Consider the following 24,135-nt stretch of genomic DNA (forward strand, 5'->3'; position numbering starts at 1 on the left):
TTTAAAAAACTTTGACATCAATAAAAACAGAAGCACAACATATGAAAACTTATGGGATGCAACAAAAGTATTTCTAAGAGTAGTGTTTATAGCTATAAATGCCTATTTTAAGAAAAAAAGATCTCAAATAACCTATCTCACAGAACTAAAATAAGAACAAACTAAGGCCAAAATTAGCTGAAAGAAGTAAATAATAAAAAATTAAGCAAAAACATATGAAATGAACAGGGGCACCTTGGCTGTTCAGTGGTTGAGCATCTGCCTTTGGCTCAGGTCGTCCCGGGGTCCTGGGATCAAGACTCACATCAGGCTCCCCACACAGAGCCTACTTCTCCCTCTGCCTATGTCTCTGCCTCTCTCTCTCTGTGTCTCTCATGAATAAATAAAATCTTTAAAAAACAAAAGCACTATATGAAATGAAGAAAAGGAAAACAACAGAAAATATCAACAAAACTAAGAATTGGGTTCTTTTGAAGGATGAACAAAACTGACAAACCTTTGGCTAGACTAACCAAGAAAAAAAAGAGAAAGGACTCAATACATAACAGCATAAGTAAAAAAAAAAAAGAGACATTATAAGTTATACCATGGAAATATAAAGGACTGTAATAGATTACTATGAATAATATAAGCCAACAAATTCGATGACTTAGAGAAATGCATAATTCCTACAAACGTACAACTTATCAAGATCGAATCATGAAGAAATAGAACATCTGAACAGGCCAACAATGCCTAAGGAGACTGAATTAGTAATCAAACACCTCTCAACAAAGGAGAGCCCAGTACCAGATGAATTCACTGGTGAATTTACCAAATGTTTAAGGAAGAATTAATGCCACCCCTCAAAAACTTGGGGAAGGGAACACTCCCAAGCTCATTTTATGAGGCTAGCAACACTTTCATACCAAAGCCAGAGAAGGACACTACAAGAAAATAAAATTACAGGTCAATATCCCTGTTGAATATACATGCAAATATTCTTAACAAAATACTAGCAAATTGAATTCAACAGTATATTTAAAAAATCATACACCATGATCAAGTGGGACTTAACCCTGAGGTGAAAAGATGGTTCACCATATGCAAATCAATAATGAGATACACCACCTTAACAGAATGAAGGATAAAACCATATAATTTCTCAGTAGATGAAGAAAAAAATGATTTGAAAAAATTCAACAGCTTTTCATGATAAACTCTCAAGAAACTGGGTAAAGGCCATATATAAATAGCTCATACATAGCTAACATCATACAAAATTGTGAAAAACTGAAAGCTTTTCCTCTAGAATCAGGAACAAGACAAAGGTGCCCACTTTCACTAGTCTTATTCAAAAAAACAAAACAAAACAAAACAAAACACTGCAAGTCCCAACCAGAGAAAATAGGCAAGAAAAAGAAATAAAAGCCATTCATAAAAAATCTTCAATAAAATATTAGGAAACTACATTTACCATTATACTAAAAGGATCATTCACTGGGGCACCTGAGTGGCTCAGTTAGTTAAGCATCCTATTCTTGATTTTGGCTCAGGTCATGAACTCAGGGTTTTGAGATCGGGCCCCACATCAGGCTTTTTGCTGGGCATGGATCATGCTTGGAATTCTCTCTCTCTCTCCCTACCACACCTGTACCCTGTTCATGCTCTCTCTAAAAAAAAAAAAAAAAAAAAGGCTCATTCACCACAACCAAGTGCGATTTATTCTGGGGATGCAAGGTTCGGTCAAAATTTAGAAATCAATGTGATACATCATATTTAAAAAGGATTAAAATCATATGATCATCCCAATGGATGCAGAACAAGCATTTCACAAAATTCAAATCCATTCATGATAAAAAACCTTCATTTTAGAGGGAAGGAACATACCTCAACATAATAAAGGCCACATATTCCAGATCCACAGCTAACATCATACTTAGTAGTGAAAAACTGAAGCCTTTTCCTCTAATACCAGGTAACAAGACAAGGATGTGCACCCTCACCACTATAATTCAACATAGTACTGAAAATACTAGCCACAGCGAGCAGAGAAGAAAAATAAATAAAAGGTCTCTAAATTGGTGAAGAAGTAAAACTGTCACTATTTGCAGATGACGATACTATACATAGAAAATTCTAAAGCATTTTAAGACACTAATAACACAGTAGCAGAAAGAGAAATTAAGAAAATAATTCTGTCTACAATTGCACCAAAAAAAACCCCTAGGAATAAGCATAACCAGGAAGATGAAAGAGCTGTATGCTGTAAACAATAAAATACTGATGAAAGAAATTAAAGATGACACAAACAAATGGAAAACTATTTCATGCTCATGGATTGGAAGAATTAATATTCTTTAAATATCTATATTACCAAAGCAATGTACAGATGCAATGCAATCCCTATCAAAATACCAATTGCATTTTCACAGAACTAGAACAAATAATACTAAAATTTGTATGGAACTACTTAAGGCTCCAAAGAGCCAAAGCAATCTTAAGAATGAGGAACAAAACTGGAGGTATTACAATCACAGATTTCAAGATATACTACAAACCTGTAGTAATCAAAATAGTACGGTACTGGTACAAAAATAGACACACAAATCAATGGAACACAATAGCCCAGAAATAAACTAATGTTTATATGGTCAATTAATCGATAACAACAAAAAAAAAGGCAAGACTCCTTAATAAACGAGGAAAACTGAGAAGGTACATGCAAAAAAAAAAAAAAGAGAGAGAGAGAGAGAAAGAAACTGGGCTTTCTTATACCATTTACAAAAATAAACTCAAAATAAATACCTAAATGTGAGATTGAAAACATAAAACTCCTAAAAGAAAACAGAGGCAGTAATTTCTTTGATATTGACTTTACCAGCATTTTTCAAGAATGCCTCCTCAAACAAGGAAAAAAAAAGTAAAAATAAACTATTGGGACTACCAAAATAAAAAGCTTTTGCACAGTGAAGGAAATCATTAACAAAACAAAAACACAACCTACTGAATGGGAGAAGATATTTGCAAATGTTATAACCAATAAGGTGTTAATATCCAAAATATATAAAGAACTTACACAACAAACAAGCCTTAACAAATCCAAATTTAAAAAATTTTTAACACCAAAATACCAACTAAAATATGAGCAGAGGACTTGAATACAAATTTTTCCAAAGAAGACATGCATATGCCAAACAGACACATGAAAAGATGCTTATCATCACTAATCATGAGAGAAAAGCAAATCAAAACTACAATGAGCTATCACTTTACACCTGCCAAAATGATGAGACTCAAAAAGGTAAGAAATAACAAATGCTGGTGAGGATGTGAAGAAAAAGGAACTCTTGTTCGTAGTTGGTGGGATATAAATTGGTGCAACCACTGTGGAAAACAGTTCCTCAAGAAATTAAAAATAGAATTGCTGGGACGCCTGGGTGGCTCAGGAGTTGAGCATCTGCCTTCGGCTCAGGGCGTGATCCCAGGGTCCTGGGATCAAATCCTGCATCAGGCTCCTTGCAAGAAGCCTGCTTCTCCCTCTGCCTGTGTCTCTGTCTCTTTCTCTGTGTCTCTCATGAATAAATAAATAAATAAATAAATAAATCTTAAAAAAAATAAAATAAAAATAGAATTACCATACGATCTAGTATTCCACTACTGGGCATTTCCCCCAAAGAAAATAAAAACACTAACTTGAAAAGACATATGCACCCCTATGTTTATTGCAGCATTATTTACAATAGCCAAGATATGGAAGCAACCCAAGTATCCATCAATAGATGAATGGATAAAGAAAATGTAATATATATATTAATATATTAATTATATATTATATATATGTGTATATATATTAATATATATACACATACACATACAGATACACATACTATGGAATACTGCTCAGCCATAAAAAATGAGATCTTGACATTGGCAACAACATTGATGGACCTACAGGGTATTTTGCTAAGTATATAAGTTAGAGAAAGACTAATACCATATGACTTCGCTTATATATGGAACCTAAAAATGTATGAATTAACAAACAAAACGCAGAAACAAACCCATAAATACAAACTGATGGTTGCCAGAGGGGAAAAATGGGCAAAGGGGAATGCAAGGTACAGGTTTCCAGTTATGGAATGAATAAGTCAGAAGAATAAAATGTACAGGATGGGTAATACGGTCAATGGTATTGTATTAGGATTGTATGTTGACAAATGGTAGCTGTACTTATGAGAATAGCATAACGTATAGAGATGTTGAATCATTATGTTGTATACCTGAAACTAAATGTTAATACTATGTGTCAATTAAAAAAGAAAGAAAATGCATCTAAATTATAAAAGAATAAGTACAATTATCTGTGCTTGCACATAAAGTAACGTTATATTTAAAAAATACTGGGATGCCTGGGTGGCCCAGTTAGTTAAACATCCAACTCTTGATCACAGCTCAGGTATTGATCTCAGGGTTTTGAGTTCAGGCCCCACCATGGAACCTCCTTAGAAAAAATAAAAATAAAAATATCCTGAAGACTCAACCAAAAACTGCTGGAACAAATTCAGTAAAGTTTCAGGATATACAATCAACACTGAAAAATCAGTGTGTTTCTATACACTACCAACAAAGTATCTGAAAATAAATACAGAAAACAATCCCAAATTACAATAGCATCAATAACAATAAAATATTTAGGGATAAATTTAAGGAGGTGAAAGATCTGTACATTGAAAACTGGAAGATATTGACAAGAGAAATTGAAGAAACAAATAGAAAAATGTTCTGTGTTCATTGATCAGAATAATTAGTATGTTAAAATGTCAATACTACCCAAAGTGATCTGTAGATTAAATGCAATCCCTATTAGGCAACCTGAGTGGCTCAGCGGTATAGCGCCGCCTTCGGCCCAGGGTGTAAATCTTGGAGACCCGGGATTGAGTCCCACATCAGGCTCCCTGCATGGAGCCTGCTTCTCCCTCTGCCTGTGTCTGTGCCTGTCTCTCTTTCTCTCTCTCTCTCTCTCTCTGTATCTCTAATAAGTAAATAGAATCTTTAAAAAATGTAATCCCTATCAAATTCCAATGGAATTATATATAAAAAATATATAAGGAAATCATAAAACCGAATAGTCATCATCCTCATCATCATCTGATTTTAAAATGGGCAAAGGACCTGAATAGACTGTTTCCCTCAGAAGATAAACAAACAAATGGCTAATAAGTCCTTGAAAAGATGCTCAACATCACTAATCATCAGGGAAATGCAAATCAAAACTACAATGAGATCTCTCACACCTGTTAGAATGGCTATTATCAAAAAGCAAAAGGTAACAAGTGTTGAGAAGAATGTGAAGAAAAGGGAACTCTTCTGCACTGCTGGTAGGAATGTAAATTGCAATAGCCACTACGGAAAATTGTGTTGGAGGCTTTTCAAAAAATTAAAAATAGAACTGCCATACGACCCAACAACCCAACTTCTGGTAAAATATTCTAAGGAAATGAGATCACTATCTCAAAAAGATATTTGCACCCCCATGTTCCTTTGTTGTATTGTTCACAATAGCCAAGACATGGAAACTACCTAATTATGCACTGACAGATAAATGAATAAAGAAAATGTAATACATATAAAATGGGATATTATTCAGCCATGAGAAAGAAGGAAATCCTGCCATTTGAGACAACATGGATGGACCTTCAGGGCATTATGCTCAGTGAAATATGTCAGAGAAAGACAAATACTATATGTTCTCACTTATATGTGGAATCTATTAAGTCAAACTCATAGAAACAGAAAATAGGTGGTTGCCAGGTAGGTGGGGAAAATGGGGAGATATAGTTCAGAGGGTAGAAACTTGGCAGTTATATGATGAGTTAGTCCCAGGTATCTAATGTACAGCCTGATGGCTGTAGTTAACCATACCATATTATAAACTGAAATTTGCTAAGTTCATAGATCTTAAATATTCTTACTGCATATACACAAACACATACACACACAAAGATAACTATAGGAAGTGATGTTACCTAACCCATTTGATAGAAGAACAAAGAAGAATCATTTCACAACATATATGTATATTGAATAATCACATTGTACACCTTAAACTTGTACAATGATTTTTGTCAATTATATCTCAATAAAGGTGGAAAATTTTTGAAAAATTTAAATTAAAAGTAATCTTTCAACTTTATAACAAACTTTTACACACTTAAATTTATATGAAAAGTATTTACTTTTACATTCAATTTAATTGACCTGATTTTTATTTTAATTTCCTATAGGTGTACATACAGCGAGAGAATCCAATGGATAATATTATTTCCTTTCCTTTGATGTTGCTATTTCCCTGTACAAATTAGTAAACTGATACTCTGGATTCTATATAAGCCTTGTGATTTTGTTAATTATGAGCTCATCCTCTATAAATGGATGCTAATTTCTTGTACAAGGAAATTCGGCTTCTGAGCTGGTATGGTTGAGGTCCAGATATTGTGGATTCCTTAAAAAAGTCATCTAGGTAATGAGGACCATCATGAAAGTCTTCATGAAAGACAACGAGCTTTGGCAACACAGAAACATATTCTTTGCTTTGGCCAATACTTTCTGTTTGAAATTCCAAGAGTTTCAAAGAGTTATATGAGAATTTTGGTACTTCTCAACCCCAAGCAATATAATTCTATTATGTTAAAGATAAGATAAAATGATAAAATTAACTGAAGAGTCTGAACTGTGGATATAACATTTCAGATGTGAACTGTGGATATAACATTTCAGATAATCCACTATGCTTATTATAAACTGCAATAAGCAATCCTGTATATTCTAACACCAGAGAACATTTACCTCAGAAACATGTATGAAACCAATTCTACACACTACAAAGAAGACATTAGAAATTATTGGGGTAGGGGCAAATTATTTAATAAATGATACTCATATTATGTGAAAAGGATCCATCTCTATTTCCCTCTACTTAACACAAGCCCAAATTCATTCTAGATAAATGAGTGTTTCTCTTTTTCTTTCCATGCATTTAAGAATATTTAAGATACTTAATTTTCCTGGAACTTGCTCATGTGTATTGGGGTTTAACTTTGTTTTCTCAAATGACTAGGTAATTATTCTAACATCATTCACCAAATGTGTAGAGTTAACATAACAGACCTGAATTTACTAGCCTTTGAAATATTGGCTTGTGAAAGTTGGCCCTTGGTGGTAATATATTCTGGTACTATATTAACTATAATTTATTAGCCACAAAGAAAACAAAAGGGAAGACCCAACTACTAACATTAGGAATGAAAGAGGTAACATCACTAGATATTCTACGAATATCAAGGGGATACTAAGAAGTTGCTTGACAAGGTTGTAGCAAAACAGGCACTCTTATACATTGCTGGTCATTTGATCTACATCCCCACTTCTAGGAATCTACCCTGAAGACAGACCTCTAGCCATATGAAAATGCATTTGCATAAGGTTAGCCTTCTATCATTAATTACAATAGAAAAATATTGGAACAAATGTCCACATATAGAGTGATTAAACAAATTATGGTACTGACACAAGGGAGTGTTATTCAGCTGTAAAAAATGAGAAAGGTATCTATGTACCAATTGGTTTCAAGTCTGTAAAATGTGCAAATAAATAGATTAATGGGATTAGTAAAATTTATTTTTCCTAACTATATTTTCCTGAAAAACACTTTGGTATCCTGTGGCTGTTTCACAGTGCTGGGCTCTGACCAAAAGGGATCATCACATATAAGGCAGTGCCACAAAGGATAGCTATAAATCACCAAGTCTAAAGCTTTGGCCAGAAAACAAAAAAACAAGGAAAAGACCTAAGGTCTGCAGAAGTTAAGTTGTGAGACCATCCATAAATCGGTTTCTGTAGATGGTTCCAAAGAAAACCTTCCCTTAAAGCTCAGGACTGAAATGAGAGGGAACAGATAGAACCGTGACCCATGTATCCTTATATGGGAGGAAACTGTCTGGAGTATAATGGGACTAGGTCCTTTCAGAACCTCTTATCTAGGGAAGATGCACAGAATGCTGCTGCCTGGGATGAGATCCAGGGTTCCTCTTTGGAGTTGAAAAGCTTGTTGTTCTACCAATTGAGAAATCCTATGTGAAGGGACCAAAGCATCTAGGTTCCTACCTTTTAAGTGTGTTATCTCTCACTTCCCCTACAGCAACTGGATTGAGGTTAATTCCTCTCTTGCATCTCCAGGCAGCTGGAGCCTTGAAGTAAAAGTTAGTCTTGTTTCCCTCTCATCCCTCAACCCTAACTCACCCCCAACATTGAGCTTGGCCATCCCCAGCACTTGAAAGATATACAGCAAACAGTGCGTGCCAAATAAGTGAGAGGATGAGAGTGGTAATGTAGGCCACAGATTCCATCAGTTCCCATCCCTGCTTTTTCAGAGAAAATGCCACTAGGGTTCAGAAATTGTCACTTCACCATTTCCTCTCTCTGGGCTCCTCTGTAGCCACCTCCCTCCGTGTGTCCACCTCCCTCACCCACAATAGAAAGAGTCACACAGAGCTGGGCAGGGAGGCTAGGTGTGGGGGAGGGGTGTTCAGAGGGCAGGAGACAGCAGAGAGCAGGAGGGTCCCAGGCACTTCCGGCCCCCACACCTAATAGTCTCAGCCACCACCTGCCACGGATGCCATTTCCCCGGCCTCGCACCCACCTCCTCCAACAGCAACCGCTGCTTCTCTCCACGTCCGCCTCGCACAAGATGACTTCCTGCCTCTTGAGCTCCTGGGCGAAAGACTGAACCCGGCTAAGACGCTGGCAATAGGCTGACGGGCTGTGCCCTCTACCAACAAACGCTGTAATTCTGGTCGCCTGAGAAATTCGTTTCCAAGTTAGTGCAGCATGGAGGGACACCCAGGGACACCCACCCACCCACCACAACATCCTACCGCTCCTCTCAAATTGTAGTCTGTCACTCGTCAAGTGTATGTCCTTCCTGCCTTGTCCGCGCTGCACACCCCTGTGCTTGCCCAAGTGAGAGCGTGGTCACGTGACCCACCACCAGCCTCACGTGACCGCGCGGTCAGTCAGCTTGTCTGCCACAGCCCTGCAGCACGAATGGCGGACTCTTCTGACCCTGAGGTTGAGATGCTTGCTCGAAGAATCTGAAGCTCCGGTCCCTGGTGAAGATAGAGAGCTGAAGGCAGACTGGATTTGGAGCCAGAGCTGCCAGCCCTAATGCTAGACCTGGGCCTTGCTCTGTTAGGAGCACAGGGATGGTGAGGAATACTCGGTGAGGAGATTGGAGACGAAAGGATTTTTATTATTCTGTATGATACTCGGGCGACACATTAACACACACACACAGGCACACACACACACACACACACACACACACACACACACACACACGCAGAATGTCTTGAAAAGTATTGATAAGCAAAACATTCAAACTCCAATGTCCACTACCAGGAAGACCCCTGTTAATGCTTGTGGTTTGTGAAGGTGGGCAAAACTGCCACTTTGCCCTACCTCGGTAGACCTTGCATACCAGAATCGGGTAGGAAAAAAAAAAAAACCACTTTGAATTCTCACACAAAAAGTAACAGGATCACCATGTCTGGCTATTTCCCTGAAAATAATAAAATTTTATATATTTCCCCTTAACCTGGACTCCCCAACACTCCCTATCCCCCACCCAAAACAACTGTATGCCTGACTTTCACTAACTGTCTGAATATATATTACCTTTTGAATGTGAAAAACCTGTAGTATGAATTCAGGAACTCTTGAAATTTTATAACTTACTCCCTTTAATTTATGTATTTTTATTTGGCAAGCCAGTCATTTTGAAATTGTAGTTTCTTATGCTTATTTATTATTTTGGTATGTTTTATATCATTTTTAAAAAAGATTTTATTTACTTATTCATGAGAGACACACACAGAGAGAGAAAGAGAGAGGCAGAGACACAGGCAGTGGGAGAAGCAGGCTCCACGCAGGAAGCCGGATGTGGGACTTGATCCCAGGGCCTCCAGGATCAGGCCCTGGGCTGACGGCGGCGCTAAACTGCTGAGCCACCCAGGCTTCTCCTTTATGTCATTACAGATTTTTCCATAGCCAAATACAAGTTTGCATAGATTTGGTCCACTTACACACATTTTTATAATCGTGTTATACTTTCCATGTATGATACCAGTCTTTTCTATTTCACCAAATAAAGCACCAGAGCTTTTCTGATTCAATTTAAAAATCTGTACCTCCTCACTTTTAGTGGCTGTATTACAGCAACATTTTCCACAGGCACCACCCTGAAGAAATGGTTTTCCAGACTCAGTTAATTTTATCTACTTTCCTGTCTTATGCTTTTACCTTTCAGGCAGTTATGAAAGAAACATCCATACTTTGAGCTGCAAAACCCAACTTCTCAGTTCTTCAAAACTTACCTCATACTCTATATCCCTTAGCCACTGCAGGCTGACTGGATAACTCACTCCTGTACAAACTCCTTTTCCAACCCCATGCTTTTCTTCACACCACCCAATCTCTTTCACACATTCCAGAGCCCGACTTAATTGGGTCCTTTTTCTCTGAGGCATGCCCTGAGTAGCAGCCCATGGTAAGTTTTGCATTTAAAGTTATTAGAATAAGCTTCTTCAAGGAACATATTATTTATACATTAATTACCTGTATGTGTTCCTGTGTTATCTTTGCTTCTGTATCTTAAGTTCAGGCATAGGGGTGACTTCTGACAACTTTAACACAACTTTATTGAAAACACAAACAAAACTCAAATAGACCTCAATAAACTAGAATGACAATCAGAAGGGTAGCTGCCTTACTCAGGATGGCTCAGTTCACTTTAGCTTAAATACTAAATGTCACAATCTGGACAAAAACACAAATATCAACAAATGTGCTTTCAGTTCTAATATTCATTTGGCATCAAAATGATTCAGCTCATACAGAGTTGGGTAAAGTCAGTGTTAGCAATAAAGATGTACATTACAACACAGAACCAACTATGTAAATCAAAACAGTATTCGAGGAATTGTTAACTCAGGAACATAAGGACAAAGGCAAATGATTAACCATACTAATTTTATTGGTCTGCCTCAGGGTCCTTTTGATCATCTGTTTTGCCTTGCAGTTCCTTAGCAAATTCCTCAACTTCATGAAATGCAGAAATAAGTGGCTCAAGACTGAAATCATCATCAGTGAACAATACTGTCTCCTTTTTGATATTGTTATCAATATTCTCAAACATCGCTAGAACTTGAATATTGTCATTTGTCTCTTTCCTGTTACAAAGGCCCATAAATTCTGACATTGCTTTAGCATGGAGTAATTCTTTTGTCATGACAGGATTTTCAAACAAATTCATTAGCATTTTTAGAACATGAAACCTTGTTTTGGTATTGCCCATGGCTAACAAGGAGAGAAATCCAGACATATACTTGGCAACCAGTGTGTGGTAGTCAGTAGTTGTAGTGAGATGTCTAACCATCCTTATTCCAGATAGCTGTTCAGGGGAATCTAAGCTGTAAGCAAGGGTTTCTTCACACACTTGACATACATATGTCTGAATCATGTTTAGATTTGGATAAGGTGGAGCCAGGCGAATCATATTTTCCAAAAAACTTGTCCTAACTCGGGACGAAGGATAATTGAGCAAGGTTTCAATAAGTGAGACAACACCTGAATCCCGAATGAAATCTCGAGTAAATTGAGAAGCACTTCTCAAACCCATTGTAATTTCTGATATTTCATGAATAAAAGGATCTTGGATTTTGTCCATTAATAGAAGGAGTTCTTCAAACTCTTCAGAACCAATTTTAAGCTCACATTGTATGCAGCTACAGGACCAACTCTCAGGCTCTGCACTCTCCCTGGCCTTGAGATGCTCCTGAATTTCTCTGACTGACCTGTAGGATGGATCATACTGAAATGGAAACTCAGGTTCAGGCTGATCAGGCTGAAGCAAAGATTCCTGCTCTTCCCATTCTGGGGTAAGTTCCATGTGCTTGGGCTTTCCTCTAAACATTTCAGAGAACAGAGATGCTGCCTCTTTTGGAAACCTAAAGGGGATTGGAGATGGGAAACCAACCCTACCCCACGGACCAGGCTTGAACAGAACAGTGACCTCTTCCCAGCTCTGAGGCCCGCGTGAAGCATCAGGCTCCTGCTCAAATGAACACCCAGAACTGCAGATAGCCCTGAACACAGGGCTAGGATTTGATTCAAAATGGGCCTCATCTCCTGCCCAGAACCAGGACCCCACTATGGCCTCATCCTCCTCAGCTACTGTCCTGGTTTCCTGGCTGGTCTCATACCCGGCCCCAACAACTATCCCTTCCTCATTTTCTGGTCTGGACTCACAGGTAACAACAGTTCCAGTCTCATTAATGTCCTTCTTTCCAGACCAGAACCAGGACTCAAAAATTATCTCATCATCCTCTGAATTGGATACACAGCATTTCTCTGCTTCTATGCTGGCTTCTTTTGCAGCACAGAACCAGGATCTAAAAAGGATTTCTTCTTCAGTCCTTGACCTGCTCTCACCTGTTGCCTGATGCCCAATCTCTATACTGTCGTCTTCTTCAGCCCAAAACCAGGACCCAAAAATGACTTCCTCTTCCTCAGTAACTGGCATGGACTCGAAACTGACTCCTGCCTCCAGACTGGCCTCTTCTTCAGCCCAGAACCAAGAACCAACAGTGGATACCTCCTCTTCAGCCTCTGGACTAGATTTGTTGCAGAAGCCAGCCTCCTTCCTAATCATCTCTTCTCTGGCCCAGAACCAAGACCCAACAATAGCTTCCTCCTCAGCTGCCAGCCTGTCCTCTTTTCTAGCCTCAGCTGCTATCTTGAGCCTGTCTTCATCCCCAGCCCAGAACCAAGAACCAATAATGTCTTCCTCCTTAGCATTTGGCCTGGATTCTTCATCTGTAGCCTCTCTAATGGTTTTATCTCCTTTCCAGAACCAGGATGTGATCATGGTCTCTTCCTCCATCAGTGGCTTGGCCTCTTCTCCAGTCCTATCATCTATACTGACCTCTTCTGTAGCCCATAACCAGGGCCCTATAATGGTCTCTGGGCTTGTGTATTTTCTGGACCAGAATGATGAATCAACAGTTTCCTGTTCCTCCTCTGGCCTAGACTTCCAGCTGCTTCCATTGGCAGTATACATGCATGGATCATCTTCATCCAAGAAGCAAGACTCATTATTGGTGTCTTCAGCCCTTGCCATAAATTTGCATCTGGCACCAGTACCGTACTTCATACTGACCTCTTCTGTGGTCCCAAACCAAGATGATATAATAACCTCTTCCTTGTCCTTCAGGCTAGACTTGTTGCTGACCTCAGTCCCCACACAAGCTTCTACTCCTTCCCAGAACCATGACCCAATGATGGGCTCCTCAGCTCCTGGCATGGTGTCACAGCTCACTTTAGACCCAGAATCTATCTGGGCTTGGTTCCCAGCCCAAAACCAGGACCCGAATATTGTCTCTTCTTTATCTTCTGGATTGGCTTCTTCTACAAACTCAGCCTCTGTATTGACTTTTCCATCCCAGAACCAGGGACCAATAACCTCTTCTTCCTCAGACCTTGGCCTGGATGCACAGTTGGCTCTAACATCAGATTCTACACTGGCCTCAATACTGACCCAAAACCAAGGCTCAAAAATGGTCTCTTCCTCAGCCTCTAGGTTGGTTTCTTCACTAGCCCAGAAACAGGAATCAGCAATGACTTTTTCTTTATCACATACTACCATAGATTTGGAGTTGGTCTCAACCCCAGTTACCATAATGGTCTTTTCCCCAGACACAAACATGGAATTGCTAATAGACTCTTCCTCAGTCCTTGGTCTGGATTTACTGCTGGCATCAATCCTCATACTGGCTTCTTCTTCAGTCCAGAACCAACAGCCAACAATGGACTCATCCTCCACTTGAGAATTGTACTTGACACTGTCCCCACCTACTACATTAGACCCTTCTGTAGCCCAGAACCAGGTCCCAATGAGGAACTCTTCCTCAGACCTGGCTTCTTGCTTGGACCTGGCCCTGGCCTTAGGTTTGGGCTTTTCCTTAGCTATTATTCTGGCCCTGGCCTCTTTCTTGGATTTGGGCCTTGGCAAGTTATGAGCCTTTTCTCCAGGCCAAATCCAGTATTCTTTTTTTACTACATTTATAGATCCAGACACAAAATCAATGTAATCTTCTTGCTTGGCCCTGTGCCTGGCCCTGACATTGGCCCCTTTCCTGGCTCTGGGTTTGGACCTGGATTTGGCCTCCTCTCTAGCCCAGAACCAGGACTTCACATTGTCCTCATATTCAGATCCAGAACTGGACTCATAGAGTTCTTTCTTGGACCTAAACCTGGACCTGTTATTGGTCTCTTCCTTGGGCCTGGACCAGATATTAGTCTTTTCTCTGGTCCAGAACCAGGATGTCTTATTAGATTCATCCTCAGAGCTAGAACTAGACAAAATATAAAATTCTTGATTGGTGTTGAGCCTAGACATGGCCTCTTCTTTGGCCATGCTTCTAGATCTGGGACTGCCCTTTACCCTGCCTCTAGGATGAAAATTTGTACTGACCTCTTCTCCACTCCAGAACCATGAATTCAGATCCTCTCTGTGTTCACACTTGTGAGAGAACTCTTCTTTGGATGTAGGCCTGGGGTACCACCAAGACCCCACACTGGTCTTCTCTGACCCAAACAAAGGCTGTATTCCTGATTGGAACTTGACTTTGGTGCTAGGAAAGGACTCAATGTCCACACTGATTGGTTCCCTATCCAGAGATAAAATCTTAGATTCAGCAACTGACCCAGATTCTGTACTGACCGTAGGCCAAGCTATGGCATTGATCTGGGACACTCCCTCTGTCTTCAACATTGCTTTACCATCAAACTCAGTCTGGGCCCATGAATGGGCTTTATCTATGGGCCTTGCCCCAGGGATCAACTTGGCTTCATTCTTAGGATGCACCACACCTACTACCATATCTTCAGCTTTGGGCTTTACACCACCTACTACCATGGCATCAGATTTAGGCCTTGCCCCAAGCATTACCTGTACCTGGGTCCTAACCTTGGGTCTGACCACCAATGGGACTTCATTCTCTCTTTCAGCCCCACCCCCAACCTCTTCTCTAGCCTTCCTTTCAGGCTTTGCCTGGGCAGTAGGTTTAATATCAGCCCTAGTCATGGTATAATTTACAGAAGAGGCCCAGTTAAATAGCCCTACCCCAGTCTCAGCCTCTACTACAGATCTCTCCCAGTTTTGTATCTTCACACTCTAATCTTTCAGTGATTCAGGTGGTATAGTTGGAAACAAATGTTAGAGTCAATCACCAGTCCAGCAGTCAATTAACCTCCTTCCGAAGCCTAGCCTCACAAAGTGCAGAAGAGGCACAATCAAGCTGGGGAACGATGAATGTTCCTGGGTAGGTGCAGACCTGTTGAGGGTGGTGGTCAGCAGCAATTCCAACACCACCAGAGTTGCCACTGGAGGTGGATCTAAGGAAAGAGAATGACATGGGGCTTTGAATCTCTACTAATTGTGTTGCTCCATACAGAGATTCACAGAGAGAGACTGGACCTTGAATGTTTAGTGGGACAGTTAGACTAGTAGAAAGTCTTCTGTCGGGATCCCTGGGTGGCGCAGCGGTTTGGCGCCTGCCTTTGGCCCAGGGCGTGATCCTGGTAGACCCGGGATCGAATCCCACATTGGGCTCCCGGTGCATGGAGCCTGCTTCTCCTTCTGCCTATGTGTCTGTCTGTCTGTCTGTCTCTCTCTCTCTCTCTCTCTCTCTGTGACTATCATAAATAAATAAAAAAAAAAAAAGAAAGTCTTCTGTCACCCTCATTTCACCCATGTTTTACCCGAGTTTGCCATGTTATTTGCTTAATATAAAACAGGTGTGAAATTGGTGAGTGTTGGCAATGAGAGAGGTTTGGGAGCCCCCTAGAATACCCTAATCATTCTTGGGCCTGTGTTGATTTCCACTTCCCTGCCCAAAGTTGTACCCACTTTCATACCAACCTGTATGGATGTGGTGTGATTTCCCCCTCCTTTCTTGATTCCAGTGTTAAGCCCTAAAGCAGCCTGTAGGCTATCCTAGGAATAAGTAAAAATAAAGAAGAGAATGGAGGATGATAGCTAGATAGATAAGAGGGCATGCCAACCTTTGATGTAAACCTCTCCCTTACCATAAGAGTTCAAATTGCTGTTTCCTGGTCTTTGCTGTCAGGTAGGTCTTCTCCTCTCCTCTACAGAGAATCTACACCTACCCCAATATTGCTAATATCTCCTGCAGGAAATAGACAAGGACATGCTGTGGCAGTGTGTAAATCTGGCAGCAAGCAGGAGAGGTGGAGGAGACCCACTTGGATCAAAGACACTTGCCATGATCTTACTCTGTAGTACTCCCCTGATTTACCCACCTTCACACTAACCTCCAGAGATTTGAACCAGTCTTCTCCTCCTCTCCTTCCTTACAGAAGTGAACAGCCTTAAAGCAGGTCTATGGGCAGACACAAAGGCAAACGTTTAGGAAATAATGGTGGCAACTGAGTGCTTAGCTGACTGAACAATACTAAAGATAAGAATATCCATATTATCTTCTAACATTTAGGGTTCTGTTGATAGAATATTTTCATTTAATTTAGGCCCTCTGTTTCAGGGTTCTAAGTAACAACTCCTCACATCACTCACGTCCAATTATTCCCATCTCCAATTCTGAAGATTCACCATTAGGTGTTCAAAATCCCTTGCTCTGTACTACAGAAAGGAGGAAAAGTACACAACATACTCCAAAAAACAGAATGTGACTGGCACTTGCAATTACTTCTTCTGTCTCACCCTCACCTCCTAGTCCATCTTTTCCTGCCACAAATTTTGGGTGGAGGTGAGGAAGGAAGACAAGGGAAGTGCTTAGAAAGCTAATACAAAGAAGAATTTTACAAGGTATTCCTGGATGCCTGACCTGTTCTGGTCGCAGTCACCCCACCCCGATTCGGGTCTCCACACTGTGGCTGCTGCCCACCGCCGCCCCCCGCCCCCAGCTCCACACACACCTCCAGAAATCCAGGCCATTGTCCTGCTCCTCCTTTTTCTGAAGCCTCTCCTTTACAGATGCACCCTGCGGGACGAAACCGCCAGACCTACCGCGCAGAGAGAAGACTTTGGCATCAATCAGCCGCCTGTGGTAAGGGACGGCACCCGCGGCGCGGGCCCAATAGGGCCCTTTCCAGAATCAGGGCCCGGAGTGGCCAACTCCACCCGCCACCCGCTCCCGCCAGCGGGGCACAGCGCTCGGACGCCGCCCCCCTCTCCCGCCCCGGCGGCTTCCCTGGGCGCCCCCCACCCCAGCACCCGCTCCGCCATTTCTTCCTCGGCAGCCTCCCCCCAGAGCTCTCCCCCGGCACAGGCACCGTCGAGGGCGGGTCGCGGGTCCCTGGAAAGGTGGCTGCGGAGTGGAGGGCGCAGTTCGTCTCCACAGGATCCGAGGGAGCCAGCCTCTCCGGCCAGCCCCGTGCCCTGGGCCCGGCCCGCGCGGGTCGTCGCCTCTCCTCGCCAGGGGTCCCGTGGCGCTGCGCACCTCTCTCAGGCACCAGCTACGACCGGGTCGCCTCCTCTTTGCCAGGCTGCCAGGGTCTGGGGTCCGGGAGGGCTGGAAGCGGGCGACAGTGGGGGCCTCCCCGCCTCCCCCACCCCACGACAGCCCCACTTGCCTTCACAGGCTCAAGGTGCCGGTCGTTGGGCTCCCCCTCCTCTCAGAGCTCCTCACCCGGATTCCCACCGCCTTGCGTGCGGCCACAATTGCAAAGAGGCGTCCCGCCCCCCCCCACCCCCCCCCGCGCTGCCGCACCAAACTGGGCAGGGGCTGCGCAGGATGCGGCACGAAACGCTCGCGGCGAGGGTGTCGGGAAGGGGGGCGGAGGGATACGGCACGAATGGGCTCGACGCCCCCTCCCCGGCCCACCCTAGTTCCGACCCAGAGGGGGCGGGGCCGGGAGGAGCCCCAGCCTAAGGGGCGGGCTCACAGCAGCCCGCCTCTGCAGACAGACCTCGGCGGCGACCACCCCCTCACTGCTGGCACCGCGATATGTGGGACCGGGGGACCGTTAGCGGTGGGGGCTAGCATCGAGAGACCGGGGGTGAGGGGGACGGGGGGGGGGAAGGGCGGAGAAAGTGCGCTGCAGGCAGCAGCGGATGGATATCAACCGCCCCTCGGTGTGGGAGAGCCCCCAGACTGCTCACCGTCTGCCTGCCCCCCTCCCCCATTCCGTCCGCCACCCTCACTCGAGGCTGGTGGGCGAGGGGCTGTCAGGACAGCAGGCTGCAAGGGGAGAGACGACCTAAGCCCAGACTGCCCCGGAGGTCCTGGGGTGGCCCTTTCCTTCATTGCTTCGCGGGGCCACGGAAGGGAGGAAGGTGGGCGGGGGTTCCCATGGAGGCCTCACCACTGCGCCTTTTCTAATGGAAGGCGATCTACACACCTGTAACCTGAGCAAACCAACCACTGCTCTGCGCCCATTCTTTCTGCCACACTGCTGTTTTCCCCGCCTCATTCAAACCGGTAACATGGACGGGATGAGCACTGGGTGTTATTCTGTATGTTGGTAAATTGAACACCAATAAAAAATTAATTTATTAAAAAAAAAAAAAAACGGTAACATGCTTTGCCATTTCGCGGTCCTCACAGTTAGTTGCCCAAGAAGGAGGGCCGTTTTTTTCCCTATCAGGACCCGCACTGGGTCATACGATCTTTCCTGTCTGTTGCCCCCGTGGCCCGGTGCCGGGCTGGTCCTGGCTCCTCTTCAACTGGGCTATCAAGTCTCTTGCAGTCCCATCCAAGCTCTCACGATCTTCGGCAGTGTGGAAATGTGGCAGGGATTAGAACCAGCTTGGATCTCAGCCACTTGCCATACACACCTGTCTAGTTTCCCCAGCCACACTTTGGAGGAAGGCGTCATCCTGTACCTACTGCCCCAAGACAGAAGCCTGGTGGTTCTTGAATCCTCTCATTTCTTTACCTTTACATCCTTCCTGTCGTCTTGAGCCCTTCCTTTCTGTGCTCCATGGCACAAACAGAGCAACATGTTTAGGCTCCACTGTGGTTGAGCACAAACCTGCTGGTGCCCATTTTAAACCCAATTAAATGGCACTTTCACTGTGATAGGCTGAATAAAGGTCCCTCAATGACGTCCATATCCTATTTTCCAGAACCTGTAAATATGTGATGTCACAGGGCAAAGGAGAAGTAAGATTGTTGGCGAAATTAAGATTACTAATCAGCTGAATTTAAAATAAAAATATGCTGGGTCTCTTCCTGGCCAGTGTAATTACAAAGGTACTTCAGATGTGGAAGAAGTAGGCAGAAGGGTCAGTGTCACAGTGAAGTAGAAAGAGAAAGCATTGCTGGCTTTGAAGATGAAACAAAACCAAGGCCCAAGGAATGCAGGTAGCTTCCTGATGCTAGAAAAGGCAAAAGCATTTCAGAGAAATGAATCCTGGCCATCGCCTTCATTTCAGACCAGTGAGATCCTTGTTGTTTTCCCAACATCCAGGACTGTAAGATAATACTTTTGTGTTATTTTAAGCTGCCAAGAATGTAGTAATGTGTTGACAACAGCAGTAGGAACTGAATTTACTCACCATGTTGATAAAGTCCATTCCCCTTGACTTACTTTACTTAGCCTTGAACCCCTGGGAAGATCACCTTGGGGGCTCATCTCTTACCCCTATAACCACCCTCTCCAGCAACCCCCGTCTCTATTTTCTAAAGAAGAGATTTTTGCAGTGGCCTTTGAGGTTTATCTTGAAGAAAGTCCCCATTTGCTGAAAATCACTGATGTTTTTGAGGATGAAAAGGGAACCATATTCTTTCCAGGAATTTTCAGATATTTTAATTTCATTCCAGGAATTTTCAGATATTTTCATTTCAAGTTTTGTTTTTAAGCATTTATTATAACTGTGCAATATTTAGGTGATAAAAATATCTGGAGATGATTCTATACAGTATCTGGACTGACAGTGGATATCAATTATCAGAGGAGGGCTTCTTTTTACTGTGCTGTTTAAATGGCTTTAGTTGAATTGTGGATCATTTTTTTCTTTGTTCCATAGCATACCCTCTTGGTTGAATGCCAGGCTTGAAGAAGGGAGTCTGAGCTCTGCTGGGATCTGTGGGTGTGTGTGAAGGTCTTTACCTCCCTGAACTGTTCTTTCACTTTCTTAAAGTCTCTGGTGCCTTTCATTAATTCAAGAAATACATATGAATACTTTTATCTTAGGCACTGGAATCAGAGTAGAAACAATCGTGAAAGAAATCCCTGTTCTTGTGGAAGCTACATCTACTTGTAGTTTCTTTCTTACCTTTCTTATTCAATTTCTTATCCAAAAATTTTGTAGTTATACCAGCATAAAGTTGTCTGATAATTATCAAGGTTATCAGGTATTCATCCCAAGACATATACTGACAGAGGAGTGGATCTACCAGAAGCTGACTGGTTACAATGTGAGACTTTGAAAATTTGTTGGACAATTTGTTCTCAATGGATTTGCAGAACAGGCCCTATCGCTATTTAATATTAATTAAACTGTGAAATGTCCTATTTTATGCTCTTTATGTGTTAGCACTTTGTGTGTATAAATCGTATAAGTGCCATCTTTAATATGTGAGAACATATAAAAGATTGAAACATGACGGTGTCATATGTCTCTGTGGCTGCTAAGTAATAGTCTATTTACTTCCTTCTAAAATGAATTCTGGTATGATTGCAACAGCCAAAGTTTCACTCCTCAGTGTCTCCACTAGCACCTATATAACATTGACTAGTTATATAACTATAAATCTAGTGTAAGTGCATGACACTGAGCTTTTGATTTCCAAGTTATCCACTTCAAAAAATCATCCATTATACTATATACAGAAACTCTAAAGAGTTCATCAAGAACTGTTAGAACTGATAAACAAATTCAGTAAAGTGAAAGGGTACAAAATTGAAGTAAAGAAATCTTGCATTACTATATAGCAATATTGAAGCATCAGAAAGAGAAATTAAGAAAACAATCTCATTTACAACTGAACCAAAAATAATAAGATACCTAGGAATAAAGCTAACCAAAGATGTGAAAGACCTGTACTCTGAAAACTATTAAATACTGATGAGAGAAATTGAAGACAACACAAAGAAATGGAAAGAAATTCCATGCTCATGGACTGGAAGAACAAATACTGTTAAAATGTCTATGCTATCCAAAGCAATTTATACATTTAATGCAATCCTTTCAAAAATACAGCAGTATTTTTCATAGAATTAGAACAAACAATCCTAAAATTTGTATGGAAGCACAAAAGACCCCCAAGCTTCCAGAGCATCCTTAAAAAGGAAAAGCAAAGTTGAAGGCATCACAATTCTGGACTTCAAATTATAATACAATGCTGTAGTAATCAAAATAGTATGGTACTGGCACACAAGCAGAGCAAAAGAACAGAATAGAAAGCTCAGAAATAAATCCATAATTATATGGTCAATTAATCTTTGACAAAGGAGGCAAGACAGTCAGTGGGAAAAAGATGTTTTCAATAAATGGTGCTGGGAAAAATGGACAGCAACATGCAAAAGATAGAAACTGGATCACTTTCTTCCATCTTATATAAAAATAAATTCAAAATGGATTAAAGATCTAAATATAAGACCTGAAATCATAAAAATCCTAAAAGGAAACACAGGTAGCAACTTCTCTGACATCAGCCATAACAAGTTTTTCTAACTAGGTCTTCTGAGGCAAGGGAAACAGCAAAAATAAACTATTCGGACTACATCAACATACAAGTTTTTGCACAGCAAAGGAAGCAATCAATGAAACTAAAAGACAACCTACATAATGGGAGAAGATATTTGCAAATGACATATCAGATAAAGGGCTAGTATCCAAGATCTATAAAGAACTTACTAAACTCAACACCCAAGAAAAAAAACAATCCAATCATGAAATGGGCAAAAGACATGAACAGAAATTTCATCAAAGAAGACATACACATGGCCAAAAAGCACATGGGAAAATGCTCTGCATCACTGGCCATCAGGGAAATACAAACCAAAACCACAATGAAATACCATCTCACACCATTGAGAATGGTGAAAATTAACAAGACGGGAAACAAAATGTTGGAGAGGATGTGGAGAAAGGAGAACCTCTTGCACTGTTGGTGGGAATGTGAACTGGTACAGCCACTCGGGAAAACTGTGTGGAGGTTCCTTAAAGAGTTAAAATTAGAGCTACCCTATGACCCAGCAATGGCACTACTGGGTATTTATCCCAAAGATACAGATGCAGTGAAATGCTGGGACACCTTGCACACCACAATGTTTATAGCAGCAATGTCCACAATAGGCAAACTGTGGAAGGAGCCTCGGTGTCCGTCAAAAGATGAATGGATAAAGAAGATGTTATATACACACAGTGGATATTACTCAGCCATTAAAAATGACGAATACCCACCATTTGCTTCGACGTGTATAGAACTGAAGGGTATTATGCTGAGTGAAGTAAGTCAATCGGAGAAGGACAATGTATGGTTTCACTCATACGTGGAATATAAAAAATAGTGAAAGGGATTATAGGGGAAAGGAGGGAAAATGAGTGGGAGAAATTAGGGTGACAAAACATGAGAGACTACTAACTCTTGGAACGAACAAGGGGTAGTGGAAGGGGAGGTGGGCAGGGGGATGGGGTGACTGGGTGACGCACATTGAGGGGGGCACTTGATGGGATGAGCACTGGGTGTTATACTGTATGTTGGCAAATCAAACTTCAATAAAATATATATGTATATTTTATATATATACATATATACATATATATAAAAGAACTTACAATATTCAACGCCCAAAAAACAATCCAGTGGACAGAATATATGAACAGACGTTTCTCCAAAGAAGACATCCAGATGGCCAACAGACATATGGAAACATACTCAACATTACTCATCATCAGAGAAATGCAAATCAAAACTACAATGAGATATCATCTCACATGAATTAGAATGGCTAAAATAAAAAACACAAGAAATAGCAAGTGTTGGCAAGGATGTAGGAACAAAGGAACCCTCATGCCCTGTAGGTAGAAATACAAACTGGTGCAGTCACTGTGGAAAACAGTAGGAAGTTTCTCAAAAATTTAAAAATAGAACTACCCTATGATCCAGTAATCACACTACTAGGTATTTACCCAAAGAATACAAAAACACTAATTTAAAAGGATATATTCACCCCTATTTTTACTGTAGCATTATTTACAATAGCCAAATTATGGAAGCAGCCCAAGTGTCCAGGGGCAGATGAATGGATAAAGAAGATGTAGGAGATATAGATAGATAGATATAGATATAGATATATAGATATAGATATATAGATAGTGGAACATTATTCAGCCACACAAAATAAGTTGCAGCAAGAGAGTATAATGCTAAGTGAAATACGTCAGTTAAAGAAAGACAAATATCATGTGAATTCACTGATATGTGGCGTTTAAAAAACAAAACAAAAGATCAAAATGGGGAAAAAAACAAAAAACAGACTCTTAATTATAGAGAAGAAACAGCTGGTTACCAGAGGGAAGGCAGGTGAAGAATGGGTGGAATAGGCAAAAGACATTAAGAGTACACTTATCTCAATGAGCACTCAGTAATATATAGAATTGTTGAATCACTATATTGCATACCTGAAACTAATAAAACTTTGTATATTAACTATTAAAAAAACTGATACCACTCAACATCCTAAAAATAAATAATTCATTCAAAAATTGGGGAGAAGACATGAACAGATGTAGAAAGCAAAATGGAGTCTCTCATGTTAAGCAGGAGTCTGTGTCAAGCAGGGGCCTATGTCAAGCAATGACTCAAGGAGTTAAATACACTACAGCCATGAGATATTACAGAGACCAGCATCAACTGACACCACAGAACTGATAACAAGAAGAACCACAGGAGGTCTGCAGGGGCTCAAGACCGATTAAATCCCTTTAAAGGGGGTAGGATTTTTACAGCAAACTGTTATAGACTCTTCAGACATGACCCCTTTATGTCTGACCACTTAAAAAAAGGCAACTGCCATCAAAGGCTCTGCCCAATTGATCTCCAAACA

The 24,135-nt window shown here is 41.3% G+C and overlaps 1 protein-coding gene across 20 annotated transcripts in view; it reads right to left on the reverse strand.

Annotated features, from left to right (window-relative positions):
• Positions 1-10,712: 10,712 nt before the first annotated feature.
• Positions 10,713-24,135, reverse strand: part of GPRASP1 (G protein-coupled receptor associated sorting protein 1) — a 48,303-nt gene continuing 34,880 nt past the window's right edge. For 9 of the 20 annotated variants that reach the window (XM_072815389.1, XM_072815387.1, XM_072815391.1 and 6 more), the window contains 5 exons: positions 17,053-17,139; positions 16,420-16,499; positions 16,186-16,286; positions 16,019-16,093; positions 10,713-15,492 (listed from right to left, as the gene is read on the reverse strand). In XM_072815389.1, the coding sequence (XP_072671490.1) occupies positions 11,069-15,181 (4,113 nt within the window). In that variant the 5' untranslated portion in view covers positions 15,182-15,492; positions 16,019-16,093; positions 16,186-16,286; positions 16,420-16,499; positions 17,053-17,139 and the 3' untranslated portion in view covers positions 10,713-11,068. The other 11 variants (XM_072815394.1, XM_072815393.1, XM_072815377.1 and 8 more) reach the window with 7 other exon arrangements.

The sequence above is a fragment of the Canis lupus genome, chromosome X, assembly GCF_048164855.1.
Source record: "Canis lupus baileyi chromosome X, mCanLup2.hap1, whole genome shotgun sequence".
In the NCBI taxonomy this organism is placed as follows: Eukaryota; Metazoa; Chordata; class Mammalia; order Carnivora; family Canidae; genus Canis; species Canis lupus.